The sequence below is a fragment of the Aptenodytes patagonicus genome, chromosome 1 (assembly GCF_965638725.1).
Source record: "Aptenodytes patagonicus chromosome 1, bAptPat1.pri.cur, whole genome shotgun sequence".
In the NCBI taxonomy this organism is placed as follows: domain Eukaryota; kingdom Metazoa; phylum Chordata; class Aves; order Sphenisciformes; family Spheniscidae; genus Aptenodytes; species Aptenodytes patagonicus.
In genome coordinates, this window is record NC_134949.1 from 57,227,550 (window position 1) to 57,254,539 (window position 26,990).

At 40.6% G+C, this 26,990-nt stretch overlaps 1 protein-coding gene across 1 annotated transcript; it reads left to right on the forward strand.

Annotated features, from left to right (window-relative positions):
• The first annotated feature begins 384 nt into the window (after positions 1–384).
• Positions 385–26,443, forward strand: ST13 (ST13 Hsp70 interacting protein). The gene is made up of 12 exons (XM_076337245.1): positions 385–553; positions 4,906–4,963; positions 6,221–6,290; positions 6,401–6,471; positions 6,997–7,063; positions 7,633–7,717; positions 9,833–9,943; positions 11,336–11,438; positions 14,807–14,923; positions 16,306–16,369; positions 17,583–17,683; positions 21,927–26,443. Exons 1-12 carry the CDS (start codon positions 444–446, stop codon positions 22,053–22,055), a joined length of 1,086 nt encoding a protein of 361 aa, XP_076193360.1. The 5' UTR covers positions 385–443; the 3' UTR covers positions 22,056–26,443.
• Positions 26,444–26,990: the final 547 nt, after the last annotated feature.

Sequence of the window (26,990 nt, forward strand, 5' to 3'; positions counted from 1 at the left end):
CGCGGCGCCGCGCGCTGACACCATCAACGAGCGCGGGCACCCGCCGCCACCCGCCCCTCCCCGCCGCCAACGAGCCGCACCACACCGGCTTAGGCGCCCGCGGAGGCCGCCTGTCTCGCCGATAGGGGAGACGCGAGGAGAAAGCCAGGCCACGGCGGAACTCCCGACAGCGGGGGGGGAAGGGGGGCGAACGACAACGCCGAAGGGGGAGAGATGCCGCAGCTGGCAGGAGTCGGCCGCTCGGCGGCCACCTCCGCTTCTAGAACGTTCCCGCCGCTGCGCGGCGGCGGGGCGGGGCCAGGCCTCAAGGTGGGCGGGGCCCGGCGGGCGGGGGCGGGGCCTCGGGGTGGGCGGGGCGGGCTGGAAGCTTCCACGGCGCCGCGCGGCGGTTGGGCAGGGAAGCGAGCGAGCCTCGGCTGCCGCCGTCTCCCCGCCGTTCCGCCATGGACTCGCGCAAGCTGAGCGAGCTGCGGGCCTTCGTCAGGCTCTGCAAGCAGAACCCGGGCCTGCTGCACACCGAGGAGCTGGCCTTCCTCCGCGAGTGGGTGGAGAGGTCGGTCACGGGCCGCGCCGCGCCGCCGCTGAAGTGGCCGTGAGGGGAGGCGGGGGGGAGGGGTGGTCTCGCGCGCGGGGGGCGGGGGGGCGTGTCTCGGCAGCGGGGGGCGGGGGGGGGGGAGCGGCACGTGTCGGCGCGCGGCTCCGCCGCGTGGCCGGGAAGGGGGCCGGGGGCGCGCGGGCTGTCGCCGCCGCGGGTCCAGCCCGGTCCTGTTTGGCGGGTCTTCGCCGGGGAGCGGCTCCGGTGCGCTGCCGCCTTCCCTCCCTTCCCTTCCCTTCCCGCCGCAGGGCGCGCCGGGATTACAACTCGAGCGTTAGAAAGACTTGTTATTTTTTGTTTTGTTTTGTGGTTTTTGTTTTTGTTTTTTTTTAAACTCTGGCTATTCCCGTTGCAAAAGCCTGCCCCCCGGCCATCTCAGTGTCTCAGCTTCCAGGCTGGGAAGCCCCAGAGTAATACTTACCGAGCTAATTCTCGCATTATGCAGCAGAGTTGGCTAGCTTGTCTTAAAAGGAGCCGAGTTTACGGGGAGGTGAGCGGCGTTGATTTACATCCTGGTACCCAAAAGCATAAAATACCTGACAGTTTAACACGTGGAATAGTTCCTGGCCAAAAAGGTGGTTTGCCCCTTGAAGTTTCATGTATCGAGTAGTTGAAATCTTGCTCCCCTGTGAGGCACTTCAAATGTGTGCTATTTACACTGCACATAGCCTGTGCACCTGTGGCCTGTCACAGCAGATGCTTCTCAATATACAACCATCCTTGGGTTCCACCCTCAGTGCCCGGAAACACCAGGTTGGAAGGGCTGAGGTCCTTTGCTGCTGGCAGAGAACCCACAGAACCCCTGTATTCAGCTGGGGTACCTCTGCTTGGCTTTCGTACCTACAACCCTCGCTACTCTAAAGGACTCTTGAGAAGTGAGGAAAATCCTTGCAGATGCACCTTTTATGAAAGAGGAAGTTAAAAGATTCCGTCTAGTGACAAACTGGGATTTGTTTTAGAAAATTTGCTTTAAATTTTAATTGAAAGTATTTTAATTGTACTTTCTGCTGTACTTGTACCTAGTTGTAATTAGTTGAAAAACTAGTGGGGCTTTGTGTGCAGATATATATATATATAAGTATAGGTATTTCACAGTATGGCATATAATGAAAATGGCTACAATGAACTGTTTATTTGGGGTTTTTTACAGTGATGTTTAAGCTTTTTTATGCATCTGAATATTAGCGTGGTTGTAAAACCACTCCTATTTAACTTCACTTGGTTTTGCAGTACTGATAGTAGCTGCACGTATGCCTAGGAAGGAGATGCATGTCTATTTTATCCTGCTGCGGGTCTTTGGTTCCTTTTGCTACTGTGTAAAAGACTTCAGTGCCTCACCCTAGGTTACTTCCATTCTTTGGTGGCGTAATTCTGAAGGTGTGTAAAGCCAGAATGGGATGCTTTATTTCTGACTAGCTGTTAATATTGCATCAGAAACCTTAAGTCTTACCTGTTTTCATGCACTTGTTATCTTCTAACCTTTATTCTGTCTAGCTGCTGTATTTAATTTCTATCTAGATGCTCTCTGTATAGAAAGCATACACTAGTGTATTGATTATGTTTGGAAAGTGTTTTGACATCCCTTTTAGTCATGCCTGCTTCTTCATAATTGCATAAAAATACAAATATTTTGACTTGAATTGTTATGAAATGAGTCATTAAAGGGAACATGTTTCAAAAATCTGCATTTGAGCAAAAAAACTATAGCAGTCCTTAAAAGTAAAGCACAGAATCCCTAATTGATGAACAGAGCTTTTTGCCTTTTTTGTTGTTGTTTTTTTCAGATAGATTTTGACCCTTTTGAATTCTTGGTAATCCAGTTTCTCTCTAAAGATAATTTTGCTGTCAGTGACGAAAGTGGATGCAGAAATAGCAGTTGCAGTTCTTCCAACAAGTCATAAAAGCAGCACTTCTCATCATTGTGATGAGTGGAAGTATGGAGTCATTGTTGCAATGGAGTCCTGACAGCTCCCAAGAGTTGTTACTGGTATTGCACAACTCTATTTTAGCACAAAGGTTTAATTTTAAAATCTTTTTGTGTGTGTGTGCACTATTTATACAGCTCAGTACCTGCCTTTTCCTACAGGTGTCTCATATCTGTATACCGCTGAGGTTAAATACACTGCAAACTTTGCATATCCTTGCTGTGCATTCAATCATTGTAATAAAATAGTATTTTAAGGGATGATTTTAGAGTAACTTGGTTTTGAATTGTTCTGGGATTGTAACTCTAGATTCAATAGAGGATAACTGGGTAGCAAAAACATTTTCAAGGACTAGGAGTGAAACTGTTTAGCCTTGGTAGTTCATGAAATAGCATATTTTAAAATGTGTATATATATTGGTTAAACATATCTCATAGACTGTTCTAAGCTTGGATAGTTTTCAGGGGGGATGTGAAGAAGGCAGAGGAGACTGACCGAGTTGTTTCAGCCTTGAGATGATTCAAGCTGTCAGACTTAAAACCAGCTGATCTTGAGATCAATAATTTGGAATTGCTCAAGAATTTGATTCCTGCGTTTTTTTACCTTGAGCTGTTCTTAAATACATGATTGGAAGCTGGGAATCTCATTGACCTTTTTGAATTAGAGGGTTCTCAGTCTTTTTCTAGTAAGCCAGGCTTTGAAAGAGTCTTACTGTTTAAAAAAAAAAAAGAAAAGAAAAAAGTGTTGCCAACAAGCATTAGATGTTAGATTAGTAAAAAAATCTTCTTAACTTGTGAAGATTGTGTTACCCTGGATATTAGCTATTAGCGCTACTAAAATGCTTCAGAATTTGTAGTTTCCTAGCAGAAGTGAGGTTCCAAGGCTCCGCTAGGCAGTCCCTATAGTCCTAGGGAAAACTCTTCGATTTCTACAGACTGGTAGAGAATGATATGCCCTATTGTCAGCCTACAAGGGTAAAAATTTAGGAGGAACAGTTACTACATGTACTGTGTTTTTTGCCTAGCTCTATATTGATTTATCAGACTGCAGTTGTTTAGTCCTTGCAGTATAACTTAGGTTAAGTAATGTCAACATTCCAGGGACACGTGTAGATTTTTGCAATAGCTTCAGAAGATGCGGTTTTTTGTAACTTGTGGGTTTTTTTTCTTGACGGTTTATCCTTGTGAACTAGAGGTAGCGTAGTGCTGTTTGCTTGCCTTTTGCTGCAGGGCCTTGTGCCAGGACCTGTCAATCCTGCCACCTCCTCTTCCCTCTTCTACCCTCTCTTCCCCCAATTCGTCCCTGTCCCCATCCTATCCCCCCCATCCAGGTTTGTTTTCAGCCAGCTTGGGGCCTGACTGTGAGATGGTGCTGGTGACAGGAGGGAGGAAAGAGGGGAGAGCGGGACTGCAGCAGCCTGACTTAAGAAGCTGTAGGATCTCATCCTTAGGATATAGTTTTATGTTGCACTAATTCCTGAAAGCAGATAGTCCTGCACCCTTCCAGTTCCTCCTGCCTGTTGCCCACTTCCTTCTCCTCTCCCCTGCATCACGTCTAACCAGTTGTGTGGGGTCCCAAGGAGTTGGTTGAGCCTGTTGAGTTGATAGAAATGTTTTTTTCCTCTTTGGAGTGTGTATGGCCAGAGCAATTGAAAACTATCAGTACGGGGGAATGTGGGGCAGAGGATGGATGGGAATGGTAGACCTTGTGGCAGCCTGCCATTAGGTATGATTAGATGTTATATGAAACAGCTGGAGAATTCAGCCTATGCTTATTTCTGGCTGCTAACCAAAGTTAATATAACATAGAAGTTTATTCTATATTGAAAGAATGCTGTCTATACAGAGAATGCTCCTTAACTTACAGCTAAGGAAAGGCATGAATATTGCAATACATAAGAGAAATGAAATTGTTTTCCAGGCAGCAATTTTTTAATTGCATAAGCATTTCAGGCCATTAGGGTTCTCTTAACTCATTTGACCTCTGTTCCAAAAATAATTCTAATTTTAGTAATATCTGTAATAATAATATTTAGTTTTGACTTAAAACGTAAGTTACATTTTAAGGAGAAAAACCATTTCAGCCAAGGAGGCAGCTTTTCCCTGTGACAAAGGGTGGGTGGGTGATGTGGGATGCGTAGGAGTACAAGTCACAGTGGAGTTCTAGGTGAAAGAGCCAACAGACATAGTGTGCATTATGTTACACTGAGAAAAGCGTGGTGGATGTGTGCTTTTTATTTGCTGGTTTTACAGTGAATTGGATCATCGTGTTTTGTGTCACAACAAAGAGCTGAGATTATCAGCAGGATTTGAATCAATAAAATACATGTCACTATTTTGATAATCTTACTGTTTTGTTTTTTCTCTTCTTTATTTTGCTGAAAAGCATGGGAGGCACAATACCGCCTGCTCCACCCAACACCTCCAGAGAGGAGACAAGTAAGGTGAGATATGAAGAATTCATCATTGAAACTAACATTTGGACTATCTGCAAAATTACTGAGCAGGAGAAGGGAAAAAAATGCTGTCAATTTTCACTCAAATAGGGTGGGTGAATATGCTAGGGTGAGCGAGTGCGACAGTTTGGTCTGAAGCCTGCCTATTGCATGATGTAGATGACTTGTTACAGATGGCTTCCTAGTTTGTTTCAAGTGGTGTTGTGCTCCGTTTCCCTAATCCTGAATGCCTGATGTTCTGTGCAATTCAAATGCCAAAGTCTTTTTTTTTATGTTCTCACTGTCTGTTTATGCACCTCTTCTGTAGTCATTAGTGGATTAAATTACAATCTTTGCATGAGAAGAAATATTAGTGAGCATGATAGATAATGAATTGAACAGTTGAACTATCAACTTTTTAAGGCAGTATTGCAGAAGAGTTTTTTGTTGGGTTTTGTTCATTTGTTGTAAGGGGGATAATAAATTTGGCTTGTAGATATTTATAGCAGGATTTTCCCAAGCTTGACGTTCTTTTGGAATAAAGTAGAATTCTTTTTTTTGGATTTAACAAGACAGTGGATGCTGGAATTACTGGCTAGTTAGAACTGTATGGAGGGATTGTGTATATGTAGTGAGTATAGTCTGTGACACTGAATGTGAAAACAAGCAGCTTGTGTCTGTGATAAAGCAGGACATGCTAAGTTATGGGATTCAGAGGAAATTAGTAATGTAGTTAGAAGTTGATAGGAAAACATTTGAAAAAACATTCTAAGTATGTATAAGTGGCAAAGATCTCTGACCTTGGCAAATGGAAACAATATTTTGATCGTTGACACCAGCTTATTGTTCACTGCTAAAGGTCCTTAGCTTACTAGTATTAGATTGAGAGAATTTTTGATCCAGGGAATGTGTGAGGGAAGGCAGGAAGATGGGAAGGGTTGGTTAGTTGCAAAACTGGTTCTGAATTGGGTATTATCTGGATTATTTGGTTTTATTATTGAATTACACAATTTGAAGGACAGGGTTTACCAATAATAGAAGTTCATGCATCAAAATTTGGGGTCTGAATTATTTGCATGCATGATAGACTTATTCTGAGAGGAGGAAAAAGGAGATTTGTATCTTAAAAATTAAACAATTTAGCTGTAGAGCAATCTGATGCTCTGAAGATTAATTTTGGATTTTCTGATGCATTGTTATTTATTAGAGTGGGAATAGAATATCAGTCAGAAATAATGTATGCTTACAAATACATTTCTCTTTCAGGGCAAAGCAGAGGAACAGCCAGAGGAGCCAGTTAAATCACCTGAACCAGAAAGTGAAGAGAGTGACTTAGGTGTGGAAAATAGATGACTTTATCATGTTTTACCAATTTGAACATGCTTCTGGAAATCCTTTCTCTGTTTGTAGATGGAGCTTAATCTTGCTTTTTGTTTTTTCCCCCAGAAATTGACAATGAGGGAGTGATTGAACCAGACAGTGATGACCCTCAAGAAATGGGAGATGAAAATGTGGAGGTAAGCACACCATTTTCAATGTCTCTGGCAGTAGGAAAGGTAGGGGAGAGGTTTTGAGTTTAGTCAAAGATAGCAGCTGAGGGGGCATGAGTACTATATTAGCTAGGTAGCCAGCTGTTGCTTTGGGTCTTTTTCTCCTAAATAGAAACCTTACTGGCTTAAAACCACAGTCTTTTCTTATTCAAGGTCAGAGTCCATCAAAAAGTTCAGTGAGGAAAATCAGGTCACAAAACACCAAAAAAAATTATCACAACACCTGTGAAAACTAGATACATAGAAATCTGCCATTATTCAACTTCTCTTTTGAGCGTTTTCTAGCTAAAAATAATGGTGGCTAATGTCTCCAAGCGGAAAGCAAAAAGTTAATTTTTTTGAACTATGATTTCAATGCAAATTAAAAGCAAGATTCTGGAATCAGAAAACTGGAGCTCCCTTCTTTGGCACTGTCTTAGCATGGTAATTCTGTCCTGGACTCTACAGCTTTTGGGGTTTGTGTGGTTTTTTTCATTTTCTTTATTTTCTTAGGTAACTGAAGAGATGATGGATCAAGCTAATGAGAAGAAGATTGAAGCGATAAATGCTCTAAGTGAAGGTGATAAATTGTTTTTTAGTACATATTCAAGGACATTAGGTTCGGTTCTCCTTTTAAAAAAAGGAAGTAAATATCTTGGAACATTTTGAATGCTTTCAAGGAAGAGAAAACTCACTTCCTGTTGTATACCCAAAACTATCTACAACATGAAAACTTCTTCAAGTGCTGTCTTCCCAATGTAGCTATAGTTTTGGGCAGGGCAGGGGGGAGTGAGGTACTGAAGCATCTTAATTACAAAGTGTTCGTTATAGTGCTTCCGTACATATTATGATTAGTGTCTCTAGCAATTTGTCTTAATGCAGTGAAAAGCTAGGTAATGAAGAGGTGACTTCCTATTTGATTGCACACAAAGTTAAATGTACAAATTTAACTGGGAAAAGTCTCTCCTCCCCTCCAACATTAATTTTCAAGTTTGTACTTCAGTAACGTAGCAAGAGGGAGCAACTGATTTTCCTTTGTTGATAATGTTCCGTTTAAGAAGTGCCTAGGGACATAAAAACCTGTAAGGCAGGTTTGGCAATTTGGATGTAATTTCATTGCATAATGATTGAAACTTTATTGGTACTCAGGTGAACTTCAGAAGGCTGTCGACTTGTTCACAGATGCTATCAAGCTGAATCCTTGTTTGGCCATCTTGTACGCCAAGAGGGCAAGGTGAATCATTATAAACTAATGATTTATGTTTCTGCCTGTTCTGTTATTTTCCTTAAGGAACATAAATATAATGGCAACTTGAGGATCTATGTAAACTTAAACCACATGAGGGAAAGAGAAAAGTACACTTCATGCATTTTCTCTTATATATGATTAACCAGATTTGCTGAAGCAGCCATCTAAAGAATCTTGATAATATATTGAGTAAGTAACAGAATGATGTTCCAAAATGCATTGTGGTAATAAGCCTTTTGGTATGTTGAGTTAGAATAATGCTGGATGGCACACACTTGCAAAAGCTGAAGTTTCTTCTAGGATTAAGATAATGATTGAAACCATGTCCTGTTTAGATACAAAGTTAATTGTGGATCATGTGAATTCTCTCCGTGTTGCACCTGCGAAATGAATTCTTTCACTGTGAAGTAGACTCGTTTCTAGACAACGATCCTACATTTGAACAGGACATACCTATTTCTGAACCCATTCAATACCCACCTTACTGCTAATTACATCTACCAGACTGCAGATAATGCATTGGGAACATTGTCAGATTTGATGTGTGGTAGCCCTAACTTCATAATGCACAAACATTTTTCTCTTCCTAATTCTTGAGGAAGGCTGGGCAAGTGTGGGTTGCAGAAGTACAAGTTCTCATGGATTTTTTTTTTCTCCTTATACACAAAAAACCCACTAACTATGGATGATTTGATAGTTTAGTGGATCTTTTCCATAGCAAGGTATAATTCACAGAAATGTTCAACTTCTGATGACTTTCCTGTGATTAATTAGTGTCCTTTAACTGTTCCATTCCAGTACATCTTAACTGGTACATGCCTTCCTCTTTTTTCCTTTCCATATCAAAGTTTTTGCATGTGACACCACTTTTGTACCTTAATGCACTGCTGTTGTTGTTGCCATCATAGTAGTATTTTTAAAACCTCTTATAGTGCCGTATCTTCTCAGGACTGGGATTAGCAATGAAAAATACGAGCGTAAGGAGAAGTTTAAAAGTTACCTCAATTTGGTCTATTGTAGAAATAAGCAAACAATGTATTAGGATATTGTAAAACATACAGTGTAACAGCAGTGCTGATCAAGCGCTGTGAGTAATCCACCTCTCTCTGGTGGACTTGCGTTTTGGTTCTGGGGGGATTGTGTGTTTGTGAGACTAGGGGTTTTGTGCAGCCAGCAGCCAGTGAGAGGTAGCTTCGGGACAGTTTCCTGACACATTGTCCACCTGTTTGTTTCTAGAAGAGAATGTGTGACTTTGTGCTTACTTTATAACTAGCCTTAATGATGAGGTTACTTACAGGCACTGTAATTGCTGATAAATTTTTTTCAAGTAGATGTAAAAAGGCCGAAGTTCTGACTTGGAGTATCTTGAATATCAAATACTTTTGTCAATTCAGGGATGTTTTGGGTTTTTTTAGTGTTTCCTTCAGAGATTTTTGATTTGAAATGCTGAACCTCCTAAACGTGCTGCTCTACTAGTTAATGTGATATGCTTGTGTATTATAAAATTTGCAGTTATTTCACTTAACTGACAAAGGATTTGGGCTACTTTCTGGGTTTGTGTTCTGTTTTGCCTCTTTTAATTTTGATGACTCGTCTCCTATCTCCTTTTGTAGTTCCTGATCATTCTAGCTGTTGATCCTTGTAGCCTGTATGATAACTGGTGCTTTCTTTGTCTTACTGTTCTAAAGACTATGCAATATGGCATGTATAATATTATTGTTGTTTTGTTCAAATTGCTAGTTGCTATAGACTATGGTCTAGTTGCTATAGACTATAGGCTATAGACTCCAAACACCATGGAATTGAACTTTCCTTTGCATTTATGTATCCTTTCCTTGTGCACTGAAGTTATTCTTGCTGGCAAAGCTTCAGTCTGAACAATGAATGCTTTCGCTTCTTGCTAATGATTCACCTACAATGGTGGGGGGAATGGGGGGGACTAAATTCCAGTGACTGCATTATCACTACGAAATCTTTTTGAACTCAGCTCTTAAAATGTATTACCTCACTAGCTTGCCTATTAGTCATCCAAAATTATTTCCAGCTTAAGTTAGTAACTTGGTATTTCAATATGTACAATAAATGTTCTTGTTCCCACAGTGTTTTTGTGAAACTACAGAAGCCAAATGCTGCCATTAGAGATTGTGACAGAGCCATCAAGATTAATCCTGACTCGGCACAGACCTACAAATGGAGGGGAAAAGCACATAGGTAATGAACTGCACCTGTACTTGATATTCTCTTTACTTACTTGGGGGGAACAGTTTTGTTTATGCATTCTCTCCTTCTCTATGTCTCTGAACTGTCTGTCTTGTACCTGAGAGCAGTAGTTGTGAGTCAAGAAACCATTGTGCTGAGTGTATGGCTTACAGGAAAGAAAGGATGATGGTGATTTACTGATATTAATTTATGAGTAGTCCTTCTGGCACTGTCTTTTTTTCTCTCTCCTTTTTTTTTTTAAATACATCTTCTAATGGCTTACTGATGTTCCGAATAGCATTTTCTAATCATTTGCTAAAGATTATGAGTTCTAGGACTGGGTTTTATTTGTTTGGAGGTCTTTTGTTTTCACTTAGTTCAGTTTTTATTTACTAACCTATAATTCTTAAACATTTCTCTGCTGCCCTTATTCCATTACATCCTAGAGCTCTTTTACATAGTAAATTAAACTGCCTAGTTATTAAGGGAACCATTTGTTGCTATTGAAGAGTGGTATTAAGCAAACAGTGTAATTATTTAAAATGGCATTAGGCCAGTGTGCGTACCCCCTCAACTGTAGTTAAACTTTTTTTTTTTATGACAGTAAATCAGCCAAAAAAAAAATAACGTGACACTTCTTACAGTCCATATAAAAGTGGAAAGAGTAAATGCTAATAGAACTTGTGAAAGGCATTTTAAACAGTGTTCAGAGAGTAGTTTGTTAATGTCTAGAGTTTTAATAAATGGCATGGATCCTAAGAGGGAGAAGACTGGAGCATAGTTTGGATTAACACCTCTGTCTGTAAGCAGAAGTGCTCTGACCCCTTAGGAATACCACCATTTGCTTAAATTTTTGATTATTTGTTTATATAAATGAATAGTTAAGAAATGCGCGCAGTAACTTGTATGACCTCTTCAACTAAGACATGGTGCATCCAGTTAGCTAGGACATTTGAGTGCTGTGTAAAGAGGGTCCGCTTAAGCTTGATGTAGTAGTGGCGTAGACTTGTACAGAGCACTGAATGTGTAGTTTTACACTTGAACATGTGCCTAGTGGTGCAGAGTATTTTTATTAGTGTGCTTCACATGTTTAGGTAGGGTATCTTCTCCCTGTTAGACTCTTCTTGTTTATAGCAAACTGACACTAGCTGATTGAGGGTTTTTTTTCCTCATTTTTACTTCAAGGAAAAATTATTGTAAGGGCATGAAGCAAGCAAGTATCCTCTAATGGCATTGTAGTGTGCAGGTTACAGAAAGCACCATGATTATTAAACTTTAAACTTCTGTAAGTCCATATAGCTGCAGGTAAAAATACTGAATGCCGCATGGTTGTAAATATTCTGAAGAACTACAAGAGTTCAGTTTGCTTTTCCTGTCTGAATGTTGGTGTCTTCTGAATTCCAGACTTCTGGGTCACTGGGAGGAGGCTGCTCATGATCTTGCATTAGCTTGTAAACTGGATTATGATGAAGATGCTAGTGCCATGCTGAAGGAGGTGCAACCAAGAGTAAGTGGGGAGGCATAATGGAAGTCCCTCCTCTGTTTGAGTGACATTTTTGCCTTCAAATTCTTCCAATATGCATTGTCTTATGGGAATGTGGAAGTGTAGGTGTGTCATCTTACACTTGGAACTGAGTTTATAAATACTTTTGTGTCTTCAATCACAGCTGTTTATGGCTGTGTGTAGAGAAAGTGAGTCCCTGGGGCTGGGCATGTAGCCGAACTATGAAATAATATGTTCCTTTTTAAAATCTTAACAGAAGAATCTGAAGTAGTTGAAGTTCGCCAGGCATTTTAGAATCTAGACTAAAAACATTCAGAAGAGCAAGAGAACACTGTGATAATGGATTTTTTTTTCCAAAATGTTTCTGAATTGATCAAAGCTTCATCCTAAACAAGTTTTACAAAAGAAGCATTCTTTGTTGTGATTTGTACTTTCATTAGTCTACCCCATGAGGGCAGCATAATCTCTGGAAAACTGGTTTTAAGCTTTTCTCAAGTGATTGACCCCAGCATTCTTCTAAGGAAGAACTTTTGTGTAAGACTGTTGATAGCAGGCTTTCTTTTTCATCTGTTTTGCATATTCTTTTAAAGTGGTTGATAGACCACAGATTGCAGCTGTTGCATTGTATTGGGTTTACGTGGCAAAGCTGGGGGGAGGTGGAGACTGCAGGGCTGGCCTCTTGTAAGAAGAGACATGCGGCTGCCCCTGTGTCAGATGGAGCCAGTTCCAGCTGGCTCCAAAACAGACCCACTGCTGGCCAAAACTGAGCCAGTCAGCGACACTGGTGGTGCTTCTGTGATAACATATTTAAGAAAGGGTTAAAAACCACAGCACAACAGCTGTGAGAGAGAGGGGAGTAAAGAAAAAAAAATGAGAGAAGCAACCCTGCAGACACCAAGATCAGTGAAGAAGGGGAGGAAGTGTGCCAAGCACAGGAGCAGAGATTCCTCTGCAGCCCACGGAGAAGACCATGGTTAAGCAGATTGTCCCCCTTGAACCCATGGAGGTCCACGGTGGAGCAGATAACCACCCTGCAGCCCATGAAGGACCCCACACCAGAGCAAGTGGGATATGCCCTGCAGGAAGCTGCAGCCCATGGAGAGTCCACACTGGAGCAGGCTCCTGGCAGAAACTGCGGCCCATGGAGAGGAGCCCACGTAGAAGCTGGTTTTCTAGCAGGAGCTGCAGCCCATGGAGGACACGTGCTGGAACAGTCTGTTACTTCAGGACCGTACCCTGAGGAGAGGACTCACACTGGAGCAGTTCTTAAAGAACTGCAGCCCATGGGAAGGACCCACACTGGAGCAGTCTGTGAAGGACTGTATCCCGGGGCGGGCACACTGGAGCAGGAAAAAAGTGTGAGGAGGAGGGAGTGGCAGAGGTGCAGTGTTAAGAACTGACCACAGCCCCCATCCCGCTGTGCTGCTCGGGGTTGGGGGACGAGGTGGAAGAGTGGGAAACGAAGGAGTGAAGTTGAGCTTTGGGAAGAAGGGGAGTGGGGGGAAGGTGGTTTTAGTTTTGTCTTTGTTTTGTATCATCGTACTCTATTTTTAATTGGCAATAAATTAAATTAATCTTCCCCATGTTGAGTCTGTTTTGCCCATGATGGTAGTGGATGAGTGATCTCCCTGTCTTTATCGCAACCCAGGAGCTTCTCCATCTTATTTTCTCTCCCTGTCCTGTTGAGGAGGGGGAGTGAGAGAGCGGCTTAGTGAGTGCATCTGTCAGCCAGCCAAGGTTAACCCACCACATGCATAAACATTCCTGTGTCTAATGACTTCAGCTTTCAGTTTTACTACCACACCTTTGTAAAAGATACTGTCTCCAGCAAAACAGCGATTGAAACCATCTTATAATCTATTAGTCTTCTGTGTTGGAGACTATTGATCTGTGGTAAATCTAATTAGGTCTTAGATCTCAACCTTTTTTATAAGAGGTACACTTAATGCTTGGCTGAGGGGGAACTTTTTATTTCCCAGTTAATCCGCCCATGCACAGAAACAGCAGAGTATGCCTGTAATACACTGAGGTGTACTTGCCAACTGTGGGCGAATTTGTATATGTAGCTCAAGGAAAAATGTATGATTTTTCATGGGTGATTTTTTTATCTTTAATAAGTGAAGATGATATGTGCACCTAATTTATTCACTTCAAGCTTTTCTAGCACTTTTTAATTTGTAGCACTTTCACCTGAAAGTCTGTTAATTCTAAAAATGCTTAGTTCATTTAGAGAAATACTTAGAAACAGTGAAACTTAAAACTTTGGAAACTCTTATGTTTTGTTAAAAAAAAAAAAACCACCACAACTTACCTCTCTCTTAGTGAACTATTTAATGGCCATAACATCAGGTTCTCATAACTCGTACTGCATTCAATATTAGTCAGTCCTGTTGCCTGCAGTGTGCTTTCTCTGGCAGGTGTACTTCAAGAATGATGTGGTATGGAACAAATATCTCCTAGCTAAAATAAGTTGTATTGAAACTTCACTACTTGTAAAATCATTTCTTTGTTTAAAGGGTAGTCTGAAAAATAGAAAAGGGTGCATTGTAGTAGTAGTTAGTATCTCTGTTCTTGAACCTTGATTTTGCTATGTTTTTTAGTTACAGAAGTGTTAGAGGGTAACCATCCTACACAATTTGTGAAATTATGAACCATTTTTTGCAGTGTTGTATAAGGATACATTCTGGTTTCAGGAAAGTGGTGCTACAGTCCTGTTGTTAAAGTGAGCCCTGAGTGAGGGGCCTTGGGCAGTTCATTGCTAAATACTCTCCTCTGCTGGGGCTGTAGATTTGATGGACTTGAGGAAAACACTAAACTAATAATAGGAAGCAAACTTTCTCCCCACCAGCCCTTTCTTGGTTTGGTTCAGGTATTCTTTGGTCTGCTTATGTCTAGCTGTATATGCTGCAAAGGCACCTGGAACAGCAATAACACTAGCTAAAATGTGTCTGTGTGCAGAGGGAATTACACTTCCTATTGTTGTGCCAGTGCAAATTCCCTTTTGTGGGGCAGTTGCTGGTTTTAGCCCTGGAGAAATTAATATTTCAGCATAAAAGCATGAAGGGACATGGAATGATAATGTGTTTAAGTTCTAACTATGGTGCAAGTCCCAGAGCTCTATAGCAAATCAGTATACTAGAGTGCACGTTCTGGTGAATCCAATTAGGGCCTATTAGACATGAATAACTGATTGCCATAGAGAGGAAGTAGCAAATGGCTCCTAAAACAAAGGGGCTTTTAGGATGTGAAGTCAAATCTTGTTTTTAAGAACTGGTAAAAGGAGATGGTTACGCTTACATCTATTTTGTATTGAAATATATTTTGTGGTATGCTAGAAGTGTGTATGAAATCTTGGTATTCTATTGTAACAGGCTCAGAAAATTGCAGAACATCGCCGAAAATATGAGCGGAAGCGTGAAGAAAAGGAAATCAAAGAAAGAATGGAGAGAGTGAAGAAGGCACGGGAGGAGCATGAGAGAGCACAAAGGGTGAATACTTAGACTTCAATATTTCTTAATAGTTTGGAGAGCATCATAGTTATTTTGCTTAAAAGGAATTGCAGAGAAGAATTACTTTAATTTTAAGTCTTAGAATTAAATTTTAGAGAGTTGATTTCTGTCTTGGTTACTTGTCCAATAATAAATCTTGAGAAGAGGGCATTGTACTGCATCTGCTTTTATTGCTTATGAGAAAAATAGGCTCAGGAATCTCTACTCATCCTGTATTTCTAGAAGTCACTTGTTGTATGACTGTACCAGAATAGTTTTCACTTAAAGTCCTTACGTCTCCCAAAGTGGGAGGTTTTAAATTCAAATTTGCTACTTTGCTTCTCTTCCTCACTTCCTGGCACAGTTTGCTTGCTTTTTCCTTATGCTTTACTGATATATTTTAATATGTTGGGGGTGGGAGTTAGTTCTAAAAATGTAAATTGAGGAGCTAAAACAAATCATACAGTTCATATTTCCACTGTGGAAAGGGACCTGGGGGTCCTGGTGGACAACAAGCTTAGTATGAGTGAACAGTGTGCTGCTGTGGCAAAGAGAGCCAACAGGATGCTGGGTTGCATCACCAGCAGAGATAAAGAAGTCATTATTCCACTCTACTCAGCACTCGTCAGGCCACACCTGGACTACTACTGCGTTCAGTTTTGGTCCCTGCTATACAAAAATGGTGTGGACAGGCTGGAGAGGGTCCAGAGAAGGGCCACAAAGATGATCAAAGGACTGGGAAGCCTGCCATATGAGGAAAGGCTGAGCAAACTGGGTTTGTTCAGCCTTGAGAAAAGAAGGCTTAGGGGAGACCTTATCACCATGTTCCAGTCTTTAAAGGGTGGCTACAAAGAAGATGGAGACTCCCTTTTTACAAGGAGTCACATGGAAAAGATGAGGAGTAATGGGTACAAGTTACTCCTGGGGAGATTCCGATTGGACACGAGGAAAATTTTTCACAATGAGAACAATCAGCCATTGGAATAATCTCCCCAGGGAAGTGGTGGATTCCACAACATTGGACACTTCTAAGATTCAGGTGAACAGGGTGCTGGGCCATCTTGTCTAGACTGTGCTTTTTGCCAAGAAGGGTTGGACCAGATGATCATTGAGGTCCCTTCCAACCTCTATTCTATGATTTATGGTATTCAGTAAAAACATACTCTGCATAACTTACCCACAAAAACATACTAAAATAAGAGTAGACATCACTACGTACAAAACCATCGGCAAGAAGTAGTGAAGTGCTTTGTTTGTTTATTGCGATAGCCCACCTGGCTGAAACAGTCTCAGCTATTTTTTTTCTCCTAAAACGAGTTGAGCAGTAGGAAACAGGCTGTAGTTCCATTGCTTTGTGTGGAATGATGTGCTTTCATCTGCAGGAGGAAGAAGCAAGACGACAGGCAGGAGGAGCTCAGTTTGGTGGTTTCCCAGGCGGCTTCCCAGGTATTTTATTTTTAAGCACCAATACTTGAGGTAGAGGTGACTGGAGTTTTATATGTTTATATGTTTCCGTGTGGAGTATTATAACCACAGTTTTTATAGCATTTGTTCTCAAGACAGAGAGGAAAATACTTGATGAAGTTTAGAACTTGTCTACAAATAACTCTTTGAGCAATAGCGGGAAGAGGGATGGGATTCTTTCTTTTAAAGAGGATTGATGCTGGGTAGCAAGTAGAGGGAAGACAGAAATCAGTAATGATGGGTAACGGAATGAAAGGATTTAGGTCTGAGAAAACAACAAAGGTGCAGTGTTTGCTTAATAATATGTGCTGAAAAACTAGTATAAAATGTTTTTTAAATTACCCAGGGTGCCTTGGACCCATTCTGCTTAAGAACAATAGTTCTAAAGTTGAAAATTTGGATTGAATATTGGGGAAATCTGTGCTGATTGCAAGCTATTGTTGAACAGAATAGTTTCTCAAAGGGGGTTGTGCAGTTTACCTTATAGAAAAGCTATCCTTGAACAGTTCCACGAAAATCAGGCTTTCCATGTTATTTTTGGGTACAATAAATTGGGGAGAAACAAGAGTAAGTACTAATGCTCTTGAAGATTGAGACGTGGCTGAGGTAGGCTGTGTGCATGCTCCAACTGGATCAGCTTGTCAGGGGAACCAAAGAGAGACCATATCTACCCTGCTCAGCACAACTGGAGTAGCTGCTGATTAAGGATTCAAAAACGGAAGCTCAAGCATTTTGCTTCAGGGATTTTTTTTTTTTCTTTGGTGGTACAATTTCTTCAGTCCTGAAGTTCCCGCCAAATGTAGAATGTGCCTGGGACATACTACTACTGATCTGCTTTTGCCCTGAATTGTTCACCCCAAGCATTCAAACTCCTTGTGTTCCTGGGCTTGAAACCTGCCTGATTTAAGTTCACCAGAAAAGTAACTGCATCTGTGTACAAGGTGCTAGGATCTGACACTCATTACAAGCCTCCTATTCAATTGGGTTAAAAACATGGATGAAATAAGATGTATGTCTTCGCACAAAGAGAAGGCAAAGACCCTGCTTTCCATTCAGAGGAGCAGCTGTAGCCTTATGGAAGACATGGCTTTAGAGGTGTGGCAAAGGAAGTATGTCTTGGTCTCTCTCAGTGAGCCTCCTGTATAGATGAATTAAATGTTTGTCATCATGCATTCTTCTTGTCTTGGGTTTGCAGGTGGATTTCCTGGGGCTATGCCTGGAGGTATGCCAGGAATGGCAGGTATGCCAGGTCTCAATGAGATTCTCAGTGATCCAGAAGTCCTTGCGGCCATGCAGGTGAGTATTTGTTAAAATCAAAGCTAAATGTTCTGACTGAGGGAAGAACAGCACCCATGAGCTAAGATGTCATCTTCTGGATAGCAATGGGATGCTTGCTTATTTCTGTTGTGAAATTCTCTCCTTGTGTGTGTGGCACCAGGCTGTCTGGAATCAATGTTAGCTATTTTTCAAACTGATGGGGAGCTTAATTAAAGGTGCCCCCCCTGCCCCATACTCGCCTATGATAGGCAAAACTATGTGCTATATAGAGTTCTTCATCTCTTGAGTCTCCTGAATGGTTGTTTTCCACGTGGTATAATTTAATTGCTCCTTTTTGAATGTGCACACACTGTGGCAAGATAATTATGCACAAACAAAAAATGATTGTTAGTATTGTTGCAACACAATATATTACAATAATATTGAGATGAGAATTGCCTTTCTATTTAGGGGATTAAGTGTTTGGTTTTTGCTAAAGGCAAAGTAGTATCAGAATAGTTCTGCATCTGGCATTTTCTAAATTCATGTTCAGAAAGCTTACTTCCCCAGTGGGCTTGATTAATTGCTCAATGTCATGACTACTTTTACACAAGAAAAATATTCCAGCAGATTAAATAGAACTTATCTGACAACATCAGTTTTAGGGGCAGGTGGGCTAGGAAAAATCTGAGCTATATAGTTATATTTGCATACTAATATGATCAAGTACAAAAGTGTTGTGTTACTTTTTCTGGACTGCTGTGGTTAAACTAGAGTTACGTGTTATTCTCAGCTCATTGAACAGCTATGATCCCCATCTAAATAAAAGCATCATAAGGGACCCTTATTTGGTATGCCCTGAAATCACAAAAAAGGCATCACTTTCCATGCAAAAGTTCAAGGGTTCCCTTAATGGTTTCTGGCAGTTGGAAACACACTTTTACTTAGGCTGCCACAGTCAGCAATGTTGACTTGCATCCAAACCATCCAAAAAAACCCCATTACTTGCATTCATAGTTGTATTCATTACCTGGCTAATTTATGCTGTAATACAGGAGTTTGAAATTAGAGTTGCTGAAAACACAGCTTTGAGGTGCAGCTAAATATTAAGCGCTTGCCACATGCCTTTAAGAAGACTCCATTGCATGCTGATTATACATACCCCAACATAGTGTAGGACTCTGTTGCAAGAGTGTGTGTTGACAGTGTTTTCTGATAATGAAGGCAGGCTTTAACATGTAGAACCTGTCAGCAAAGCCTTGAGTCTCTTGCTGACCTCTTTGTACAAACTTTACATCTAGATATGATTTATTCAGCATTTCCCCTATGTCTGCACTGCCTTCTTTTCCTAAAATGTCTGACTGACTATGTTCTGGTCCTCTCTGAATTGGCAGTGTAAACTCTGGTCTTAAAAGACAGTAGTTTCTACTGCTTGGCTTCTGCTCAGTGCAGCTCTGGAATATGTTGAGGGATAATGGTAGCTGGCAGCTATTACATAGGTTATCTGAGGTGTTACAAAAAAAAGTCTGAAGATACTGAATCGCACAAGTCTCTCCCAAATCATTAATCTTAAGATACTATTTTAACTGACAGTATGTAGAGGCTTTTCATAGTGAAGAGTTACTGCTGAAACTGGAGTATTCTGAGAGTAAAGACCTTCTTAGTCTCTTTCGACTTAGTGACTAGCATCTCATCATCTTTGAGACTATTCTTCATGAGCTAACATTGAAATATGCCTGAGTCTGTTAATGTCTTGGTAAACCTTAGAACTGTGTGTGCCCAAACATGAGCTAGATTAAACTGGTTATGCTGTCAACTTCAGCTTGTCATCTGTAGAAGCAGCCAAAGAACCAGATATGGCTGCCTATGGACATGTTTATGGAAGTTATTGCTTGTCATTGGCATAAAGATAAGAATCTCTGCAAACTAGTACAAAAACTTCTTTCTTGATGAAGATTTCTGGTTCCATTATTGTCTTCAGGATATTTCCTTTTTTCTTTCTTTCTTTCTTTCTTTTTCTTTTTTCTTTTTTTTTTTTTTTAAATTGTGGCTGATACTAGTCTTTTACACATAAAAGACTCAAAGGGGCAAAACTTCTGTTGCATTTCTTTTCATAGCTTCTTAGCGGTAGTAGTTGTGACCTTTTGCAATGACTTCTATACATGTTATTTTAGCTCATTTGCCCCTAAGCTTTTTAGTCTCCAGAAGACTTGGCTGAAATTTTTGTGTGTGTGTTTCTCTTATTTTACTATTTTGGCTATCTGGAGGGTTCTACAGTACTTCCTAACTTGCATGTGCAATTGCTTTCTCCGGACACAACATGACATCTGTGTTTTGGAGAGCTGTCATGGGTCAAATATAAGTTCTTTTTAAAAGGAGTGATGTGTAAGATGAACCTATGGATTCCTTATTTGACATGTAGTCATATGTTAGACCCAGACTTCCACCAAAATGTGTAAGTTGGAAAAAAAATAGTGATAACTTTTTCCTTAGAAGTATTTTTCATCCATCTGCAACTAAAGACTAGAGCATTAGAAAACTGAATGTTTCACTAATACTGTTTACACAATGGTTTCCATTCCACCTTATGTACTAAATATTTCCCTATGGAAATGTTATCTTCAGTCTTAAACTTTATTCTGATAATATTGCTCACCAATGCGAAACCTTGGATGTGTTAAAGATTTTTATAAACACAGTCTAAGGTTGAGGGCTTCCAGTTTATAATAATTTACTTGCTGTGAATTTATAGGACCATAAAACACGTAGCATAAGATTTGGATATTTAACATTCATTTAGGTGTGCTTTGACACAAACCAGTGACTAAGCTTACTCAGCTTTTTGTTCTGTATTCATATACAGATGAAAACACGGATTTAACAACACAACACGATCTTTATAGTCACGTGGCCTATTTTGAAATCAGAAATTCAAGAAGCTTGAGGTTGTGAAAGTCATCTTTTTTTATTTGCATAGGAATCCTGTAAAGTGGAGAAAATATATCTAGTGTCTGTTTTCTGAACTTCAGCATCCTATTTTTCATAGACTTTGCAGATTTCCATTTGTGAGGGAGACAAAACACTTGTAAATCCTTCTAACAAAAGATAAGACTTGACTCTTGGTTCCCAACATGTATAAAACATGACTGAACCATGTGGGTTACTTCAGTGGAGTCCACACCTACCAAATGCAATTTTGGATCAGACTTGTTAAACAGCTTTTGTCTCTGATGCTAGAATAGATACAGGGTGGTGGTGTAGTAGCACAGACAGCTCCGAGAACACCAGTTGGTTTTTGACGGTTTCCAAAGAATACATCTGCGGTAGCAATGGGCTTGAAGTTTAGGGAAGGTTGTATCTTTCAATGAAACTACTTAAACGTGCTAGAAAGAACAGCTGATGCAGATGATTTGTATTGGACATAATAAACTGCTTGCACTTTAGCTGGATTAAAGAAAACTTGAATCTTTGCAGAAGTTGCTTATAATGGCTGAGATATAAAATCAGTCTATACAGATTTATTAAAGGGCACTGTTCAAAACATGCACATGTAAAATGAGTAAAACAATTCTAGTTTAGTGGAGGCCAAAGGTGTACTAGAAGTACAGAAAAAAGTATTAATGCTTCTCATACTAAATACAGAAGATGAAGTTGGTATTCTTTTGACCACTGACTTTAATGTATATGTGAATGTATTTATTAACTGCAACACAGTAGTGTGATGAGAGATACAAGGTTCTCTTCCAGTTGTGATTTCTCAGAGGACTGAGAATTAGATGCATTTTTAAAAGCCAAACGCTGCCACATCATCTGCTCACAGTCTAGCAGATTAAAGTTTCTGCTGCTAGAAGGAACAGAGGTGAAAGGGATGAGTAACAGCTATTGCTTGGAGGAGGGTTATCCTATCGTGTGCTACGCACGTAGAGCTCCTGCCTCCTTCAAAGTGCATTTGAAGATGCCTGAATAGAAATAATCCAGTAGGTGTGGCTGTGTTTGATGGCTCCTGTTTTGGGGAAAAAGAACTCTTTATCTTATCCTCCTTCTCACACGTTGCGCTATTACTATAACAAGTTCAGTAATGACTCTGGTGTTTACTGATGCAGCGTTAGCAGCATGCACTATATCATTGGGTTCTCTTTAGAGACCTCTTGCCCAAAACTCTAATCTAGTCTTGTCATGTGAAAAGCTGAGCAAGACTAGATTCATGTTGGAACCACATAACCATTAACTTTTGCAGACTTGTTTTATAAATGCCCTAATTTTTTTGCTTTTTGCCCTGCAGGATCCAGAAGTTATGGCTGCATTCCAAGATGTTGCCCAGAACCCAGCAAATATGTCCAAGTACCAGAACAATCCGAAGGTCATGAATCTCATCAGTAAATTGTCTGCCAAATTTGGCAGTAAACCATAATATCCCTGGTTCTTAAAAATCGTATCTGAATGGGAAGGATTGGATTTGGCTAACCAGTGTTGCAATAAAACAAACCATTGTACCTCTGATCTTCTTAAGAGGAGAAACGGGGTGTTCTAAGGAGAACTGCTTTCTAGCCCCAAGCGTTGACTTTATTTGATGATTGGTTTATAGCACTCAAATTATATTCAGATGACCTAGTTTAAACCATCCCTCCTTGTCCAAGAGTTGCAACCTTTTATTGTAAGTACTACAGACAGTTTCCTTTGAATGACCTGCTGTTGTGTTATTTTGGATTTTTTTTTTTTTTTTTAATTACTCTCAGTGAGCAAAGAGGAAGGAACTTTAACAGTTGAAGTCTGTCTTAATCCCCTTAGGACAGAAAAGTTGGCCTAGTCTCAAATAGAAAAGGTGGGACAAGTCTGAAGAATTAACTGGATAAAGGAATTATCTGCAAATACAAGTCCTTATGTTTTTTTTTAAATGGGTGACTGACTTTATATAGCTATTAAAATTATCAGTATAACCATGCTAGCTAGTTACACACTGGAACTTCTGGCAGTACTGCAAATAATGTAATATTTTGATCACCACAACTGTGCAGCAAAGGTACAGTCCTATCCTTTGCACAACCTGGCATGAAGTACATATTGCAGAGGCCACAGAGGTTTTGTTACTTGCTCAATTCTTGTCCAGCACCTTTATGTAACATTTTATTTATCAGTCTGGGTATGGGAGAGCAGCTTACTGTCTGTGCTTGTGCTCTTGTCCTTTCCCAGTTGGCAGGTCCTCAGCTGGTTGCACTCGCCCTTCCTTGGGGCCATGCTTACCAGGTTTCATCTATTTGGAAACTTTAGGGAAGGAATCTTGTTCCCATCGCTACCTCTGTCCCAATGAATGCAAGCCATCCAGAACATGTAAATGCAGAGTTACAAATCAGTGAAGGGGAGAATACCCAACAAAATTGCAGCTCTGGGTTCTGAGTCGGTTTGAGTCCTTACATGCTTACTGATTAAAATTTCTTGGCCAAAGTCCTGCTGTCTCTTTAGAGGTGATGACTATTCCTTCACCGCATACTGTAGTCTTCCATCTTTTCTTGTATCCTTTTCTTTAAAAAAAAAACCAACAAAAAAACCCCACCAAAAACAAAACAAAAAGCTGTTGTCGTGGTTTCATACTTCCATGTTTTTGAGGCTTGTGATACAGAGGAAAAGGTGAAGTAATTGGAGCAGACAGAACATTCTTCTAACACTTGTGGATTAACAGCATGGGTATCCTTGAAGCAGTGTCTGTGCTGATGACGTTCAGTTGATTTGTCTACCAATAAAGCCAGTTGTTGCTTCTGTTTGTCTTAGCTAAAACATTATCTTTCTGTGGAAAAGCAACCATAGTTACCTGTTCACCACTTGAGTCTCAACATTTGTGTTACTCTTTTGTAATTCTGTATCTTAAGCCATAACTGATGTTACCATTTTTAAATAAATCTGGATTGGTGTAGGTACTCAACAACAGTTGCAAAAAATAAATCCCCAAATGCTTTTTCTCAAACTAATGACCCTGCAGAATGAAATGTGAATCTTTTTGCTTAAGAAATATAGTTCTGAATACTTCTCTTAGCCTTTAAAAATAAAGTATGGTTTTGAAAAATAAAGCTTTTGGGGTTTGTGTAACTTTCTGATAAAACCTATTTTGTTTAAATTAAATGTGGAAGTGGTTCAATTAACCTGTATATATAACTTGTGATTTAAATTGGAACTAAATGCTTAAGGGCTTGTCTTCATGACCAAATGAACTCAAGTTATGATTGAGTGTTGCTGTGTACCCGGCTTTTGGTCATACTCTTGATCTCCTGTTCCCAAGAGGAGATACTTGAAGTAGGTCACCCCTCAGTATAGGCTGAAACTCGACTTCTTCATTCAGGCTGGTGCATATGTGCTGTGCATGAATTAGAACATCTTGAATTTATTCCCTACAGTTTTCTGCTACTCCATCTTAGCTGTTTGTGTCTGTCTACCCATGACTAGTCAAAAGTAGTAAGTTACTGTTAGCTAGTAGAAATGGTCATATCTGTGTCCTGCCTGCTTGCTTACACATCAGTTGCCCTTATTCAGAGCTGGTTGACTTGAGAAAAACATTCTCCCTAATTTTGGTGTTAGCATTAGCAATCTAGCTGAATTCTCGTGATCCTTTGGGAATGCACAACCCATGACTCCCTTGGTGTGTGGGGTTTTTTGTTTTTAATGTTATCTTGTAAGTTAATTGAGGAGATGGTCTGGATCTCATCTCAGTTCCCAAAGTTTGCATGTGGACATCTAAGCAGCTAAACTGGTTTGAACAGAAGTGCAAGTGCAGAAAGTTAACTGCCCAGGAGATGAGCAAAGATGGTAAGTTCCAAATGTGGGATATAAGTAGCTACATGAGGAAGTTATTATTTTGTTCAGTGCTTGTTCCAGTATTTACTGGCAGCTCCTTCAGGTTATTTGCTTCCATTGCAGCACAGAGCAGGGGTGGTTCTTGTAAGTACAGTGGCAGTAATCAGCTGACAATTTGACTCTAAAAACACTTGAGCTGCCAGCGTGTATGAATGGTTCAGCTAGCACAGTGTGGCGTCGGAGGTGCTGGCCCAGGTTCAGGTGTGTATTTCTGCTATTTGAAGCAAGTCATGTACTGCGCTGTTTGGCCAATCCAGTGCCACAGATTAGATGACCTGGTCTGCCAGAGAATATGATGATATACGTGCAGCTGAGTAGGTCATAGTCCTATTACATTGTGTGTGTGAGTCTGAGTGACTTGCCTGTCCTCTGTGGTTCAACTGCTGCCCCAAGGGAAAATAGGAATGTCGGGTCAGATGCCACCTCCAGTCTGTACTACTTCACAGTGAGCCCCATTGCATAGTAATGTGGAGAATGCAAGGCTTGGTGCCCGTCTCATGATTTACCAGAAATTTTTTTTAAATTTCTCTCGCTTCAGTGTTGGCCTGTGAATAAAAGCCATTTGTCAAAGCGGCTTGGTTTGTCTTTGTTGGAAGGCAATGATCAGATGGACAGGAGCCAGACTGTCTCAAAGTCGGATGAAGGCAGGTGGGACAAGACTGGGTAGAGCAGTGATAGGCCAGAGGCAGAACGGGTCAAAAAATCAGTATTAAAAAGCCACGTAAAGGTAAAACTATGTCGTAGAAACAGATTGTTGCAAGTGGCCAGCAGTAGTATCTGTAGTTTAAAATATCTGTCTTTAAGTGCCGCTTTGTTTTTGTTGTTTGTTACCTTCAGGGCCTTTGCATAAAGCTCATAAAAGCCACACTCTACTATATGCCTGTAATTGCTCTTCTGTGAGATGTAAGAGCGAACAATATTGTTATGGGAGCCTGTAGCAACTGCTGTCTGAGCAGAATCCTTCACCCAAAGGGATGGGAGGATGTGGACCTAGCCAGGGTGAGTTGGAGCCAGGTCAGCTTTGGCATATACCTTCCTGTGGATCGTGGCATACTCCTGACTGGGTGTTTGGACCCCCTTTGAAATCCCACAGGGCATGCAGGCTGAGGGATGCTGCAGTGCTTTCAGGGTTGTAGGGCAAGCGGGTTGTTGGAATAGTGGTAGAGGCTAGAGGGTTGTTTCCTTTCATTGGCTGCAGGGTAGTCTGATAGTGGCTGGTATCGGTACAGAAGCGGATGGGCGTCCTTGAGCAGGAGGGTGATTCACTAGGAAAACGGTAGCAGTATTTTCTTCTGATGTCTAGAGAAAGGTGTCTCATGAACCTTAATCAGAGCTTTGCAGAGGTGGGCCTCAACCTTACTTCATACATGATGGAGTGAGGACAGCATTGTGGAAAAGTAATTCTGGATTACCAAAGAGCTGAAATGGAGTAAAAATGGTCACTTCCAACTGGATGCAGAGACCACTGCATTGAGTGCTACAGGACAAGTCATAGGAGGTCAGTAGTATGATATAAGCAAATGCAAATACAGGGGAAGCAGGAACAGTTTTACTGTGACAAAGAAATAAAGCAGGTCAGGTGGTGGCTGGTGGATCTGTGCTATGGAGCAAAAAGATTCAGGTGACTTTGGGCTACAAATAGTTGATCACATTGTGAATCAGCTTACGTAAGTCACATTCTCCTGGTGTGGTCCTCACAAACAGGAACTTCATGTGAGACAAACCTTCCTTCACCCCCACTGACTGGAGGTCCTACTGAATGTAAATACCTAGGACTTTCCTGTAAATCTGAATCTTGATGACTAACCAAATCAAGATGTTAACTTGTAATCTTGCTAACGAAGTGTTATTACTGTACCTGTCTTTGATGTACAAATACGCTTTTGAAATGTATATTCTAGATGGATGGTCTCAGACAAGCTTGAGATCTGTCAATAAATAGATGTATTTGCAGAATGTGTTACGACTCTTTTTGTAAAGTGGGCAATGAACTTTGGCACCTTTGTTGCTGCACACATTTACTAAAATCAGGATTTTTTTTAATGTACAGACATTTCAGTGGCTACAAGGAATACAAGTTGCTACTAGCTGTAAATAAATTAAACGTGAAAGATTACAGGATTGGGGGTAGCAGTTTATCTTGGAATTTCTTCCTGAAGTACAGCAGCTGAAGCAGTCAGATGGTAAGCATGATTTGTATAGAACAAAGGTATTCAGAAAGAAAAGGTACTTATTTGTGAACTATAAAGTAAGTAACAAGGAGGTGAGGTCTAAATCAGTTAACAGTAAAGGAAATTCCATTATTGAAACCTTTAGTTTTCTAATTCTAATGTTCTGACTTTGGAGGGTAAGGGTTTCTAGAAATGAGTTAGTTTGCATCTTGCATTTCAGAAAGAAAAGTATAGCAGAAAATCAGAGCAGTCACCTAACAACCAGTGCAGTGTTTAATAGAATTAGCTTTCAAAACAGGCTGAAGGTACAAGTTACTAGGAAGTCATCAGAA

Coding starts and splice junctions, on each gene's coding strand:
- ST13 (XM_076337245.1), top strand. CDS start 444: ATGGACTCGCGCAAGCTGAGCGAGCTGCGGGCCTTCGTCAGGCTCTGC. Junction 6,472..6,996: donor TGGGAGATGAAAATGTGGAG/GTAAGCACACCA, acceptor TTATTTTCTTAG/GTAACTGAAGAGATGATGGA. Junction 16,370..17,582: donor TTTCCCAGGCGGCTTCCCAG/GTATTTTATTTT, acceptor TTGGGTTTGCAG/GTGGATTTCCTGGGGCTATG.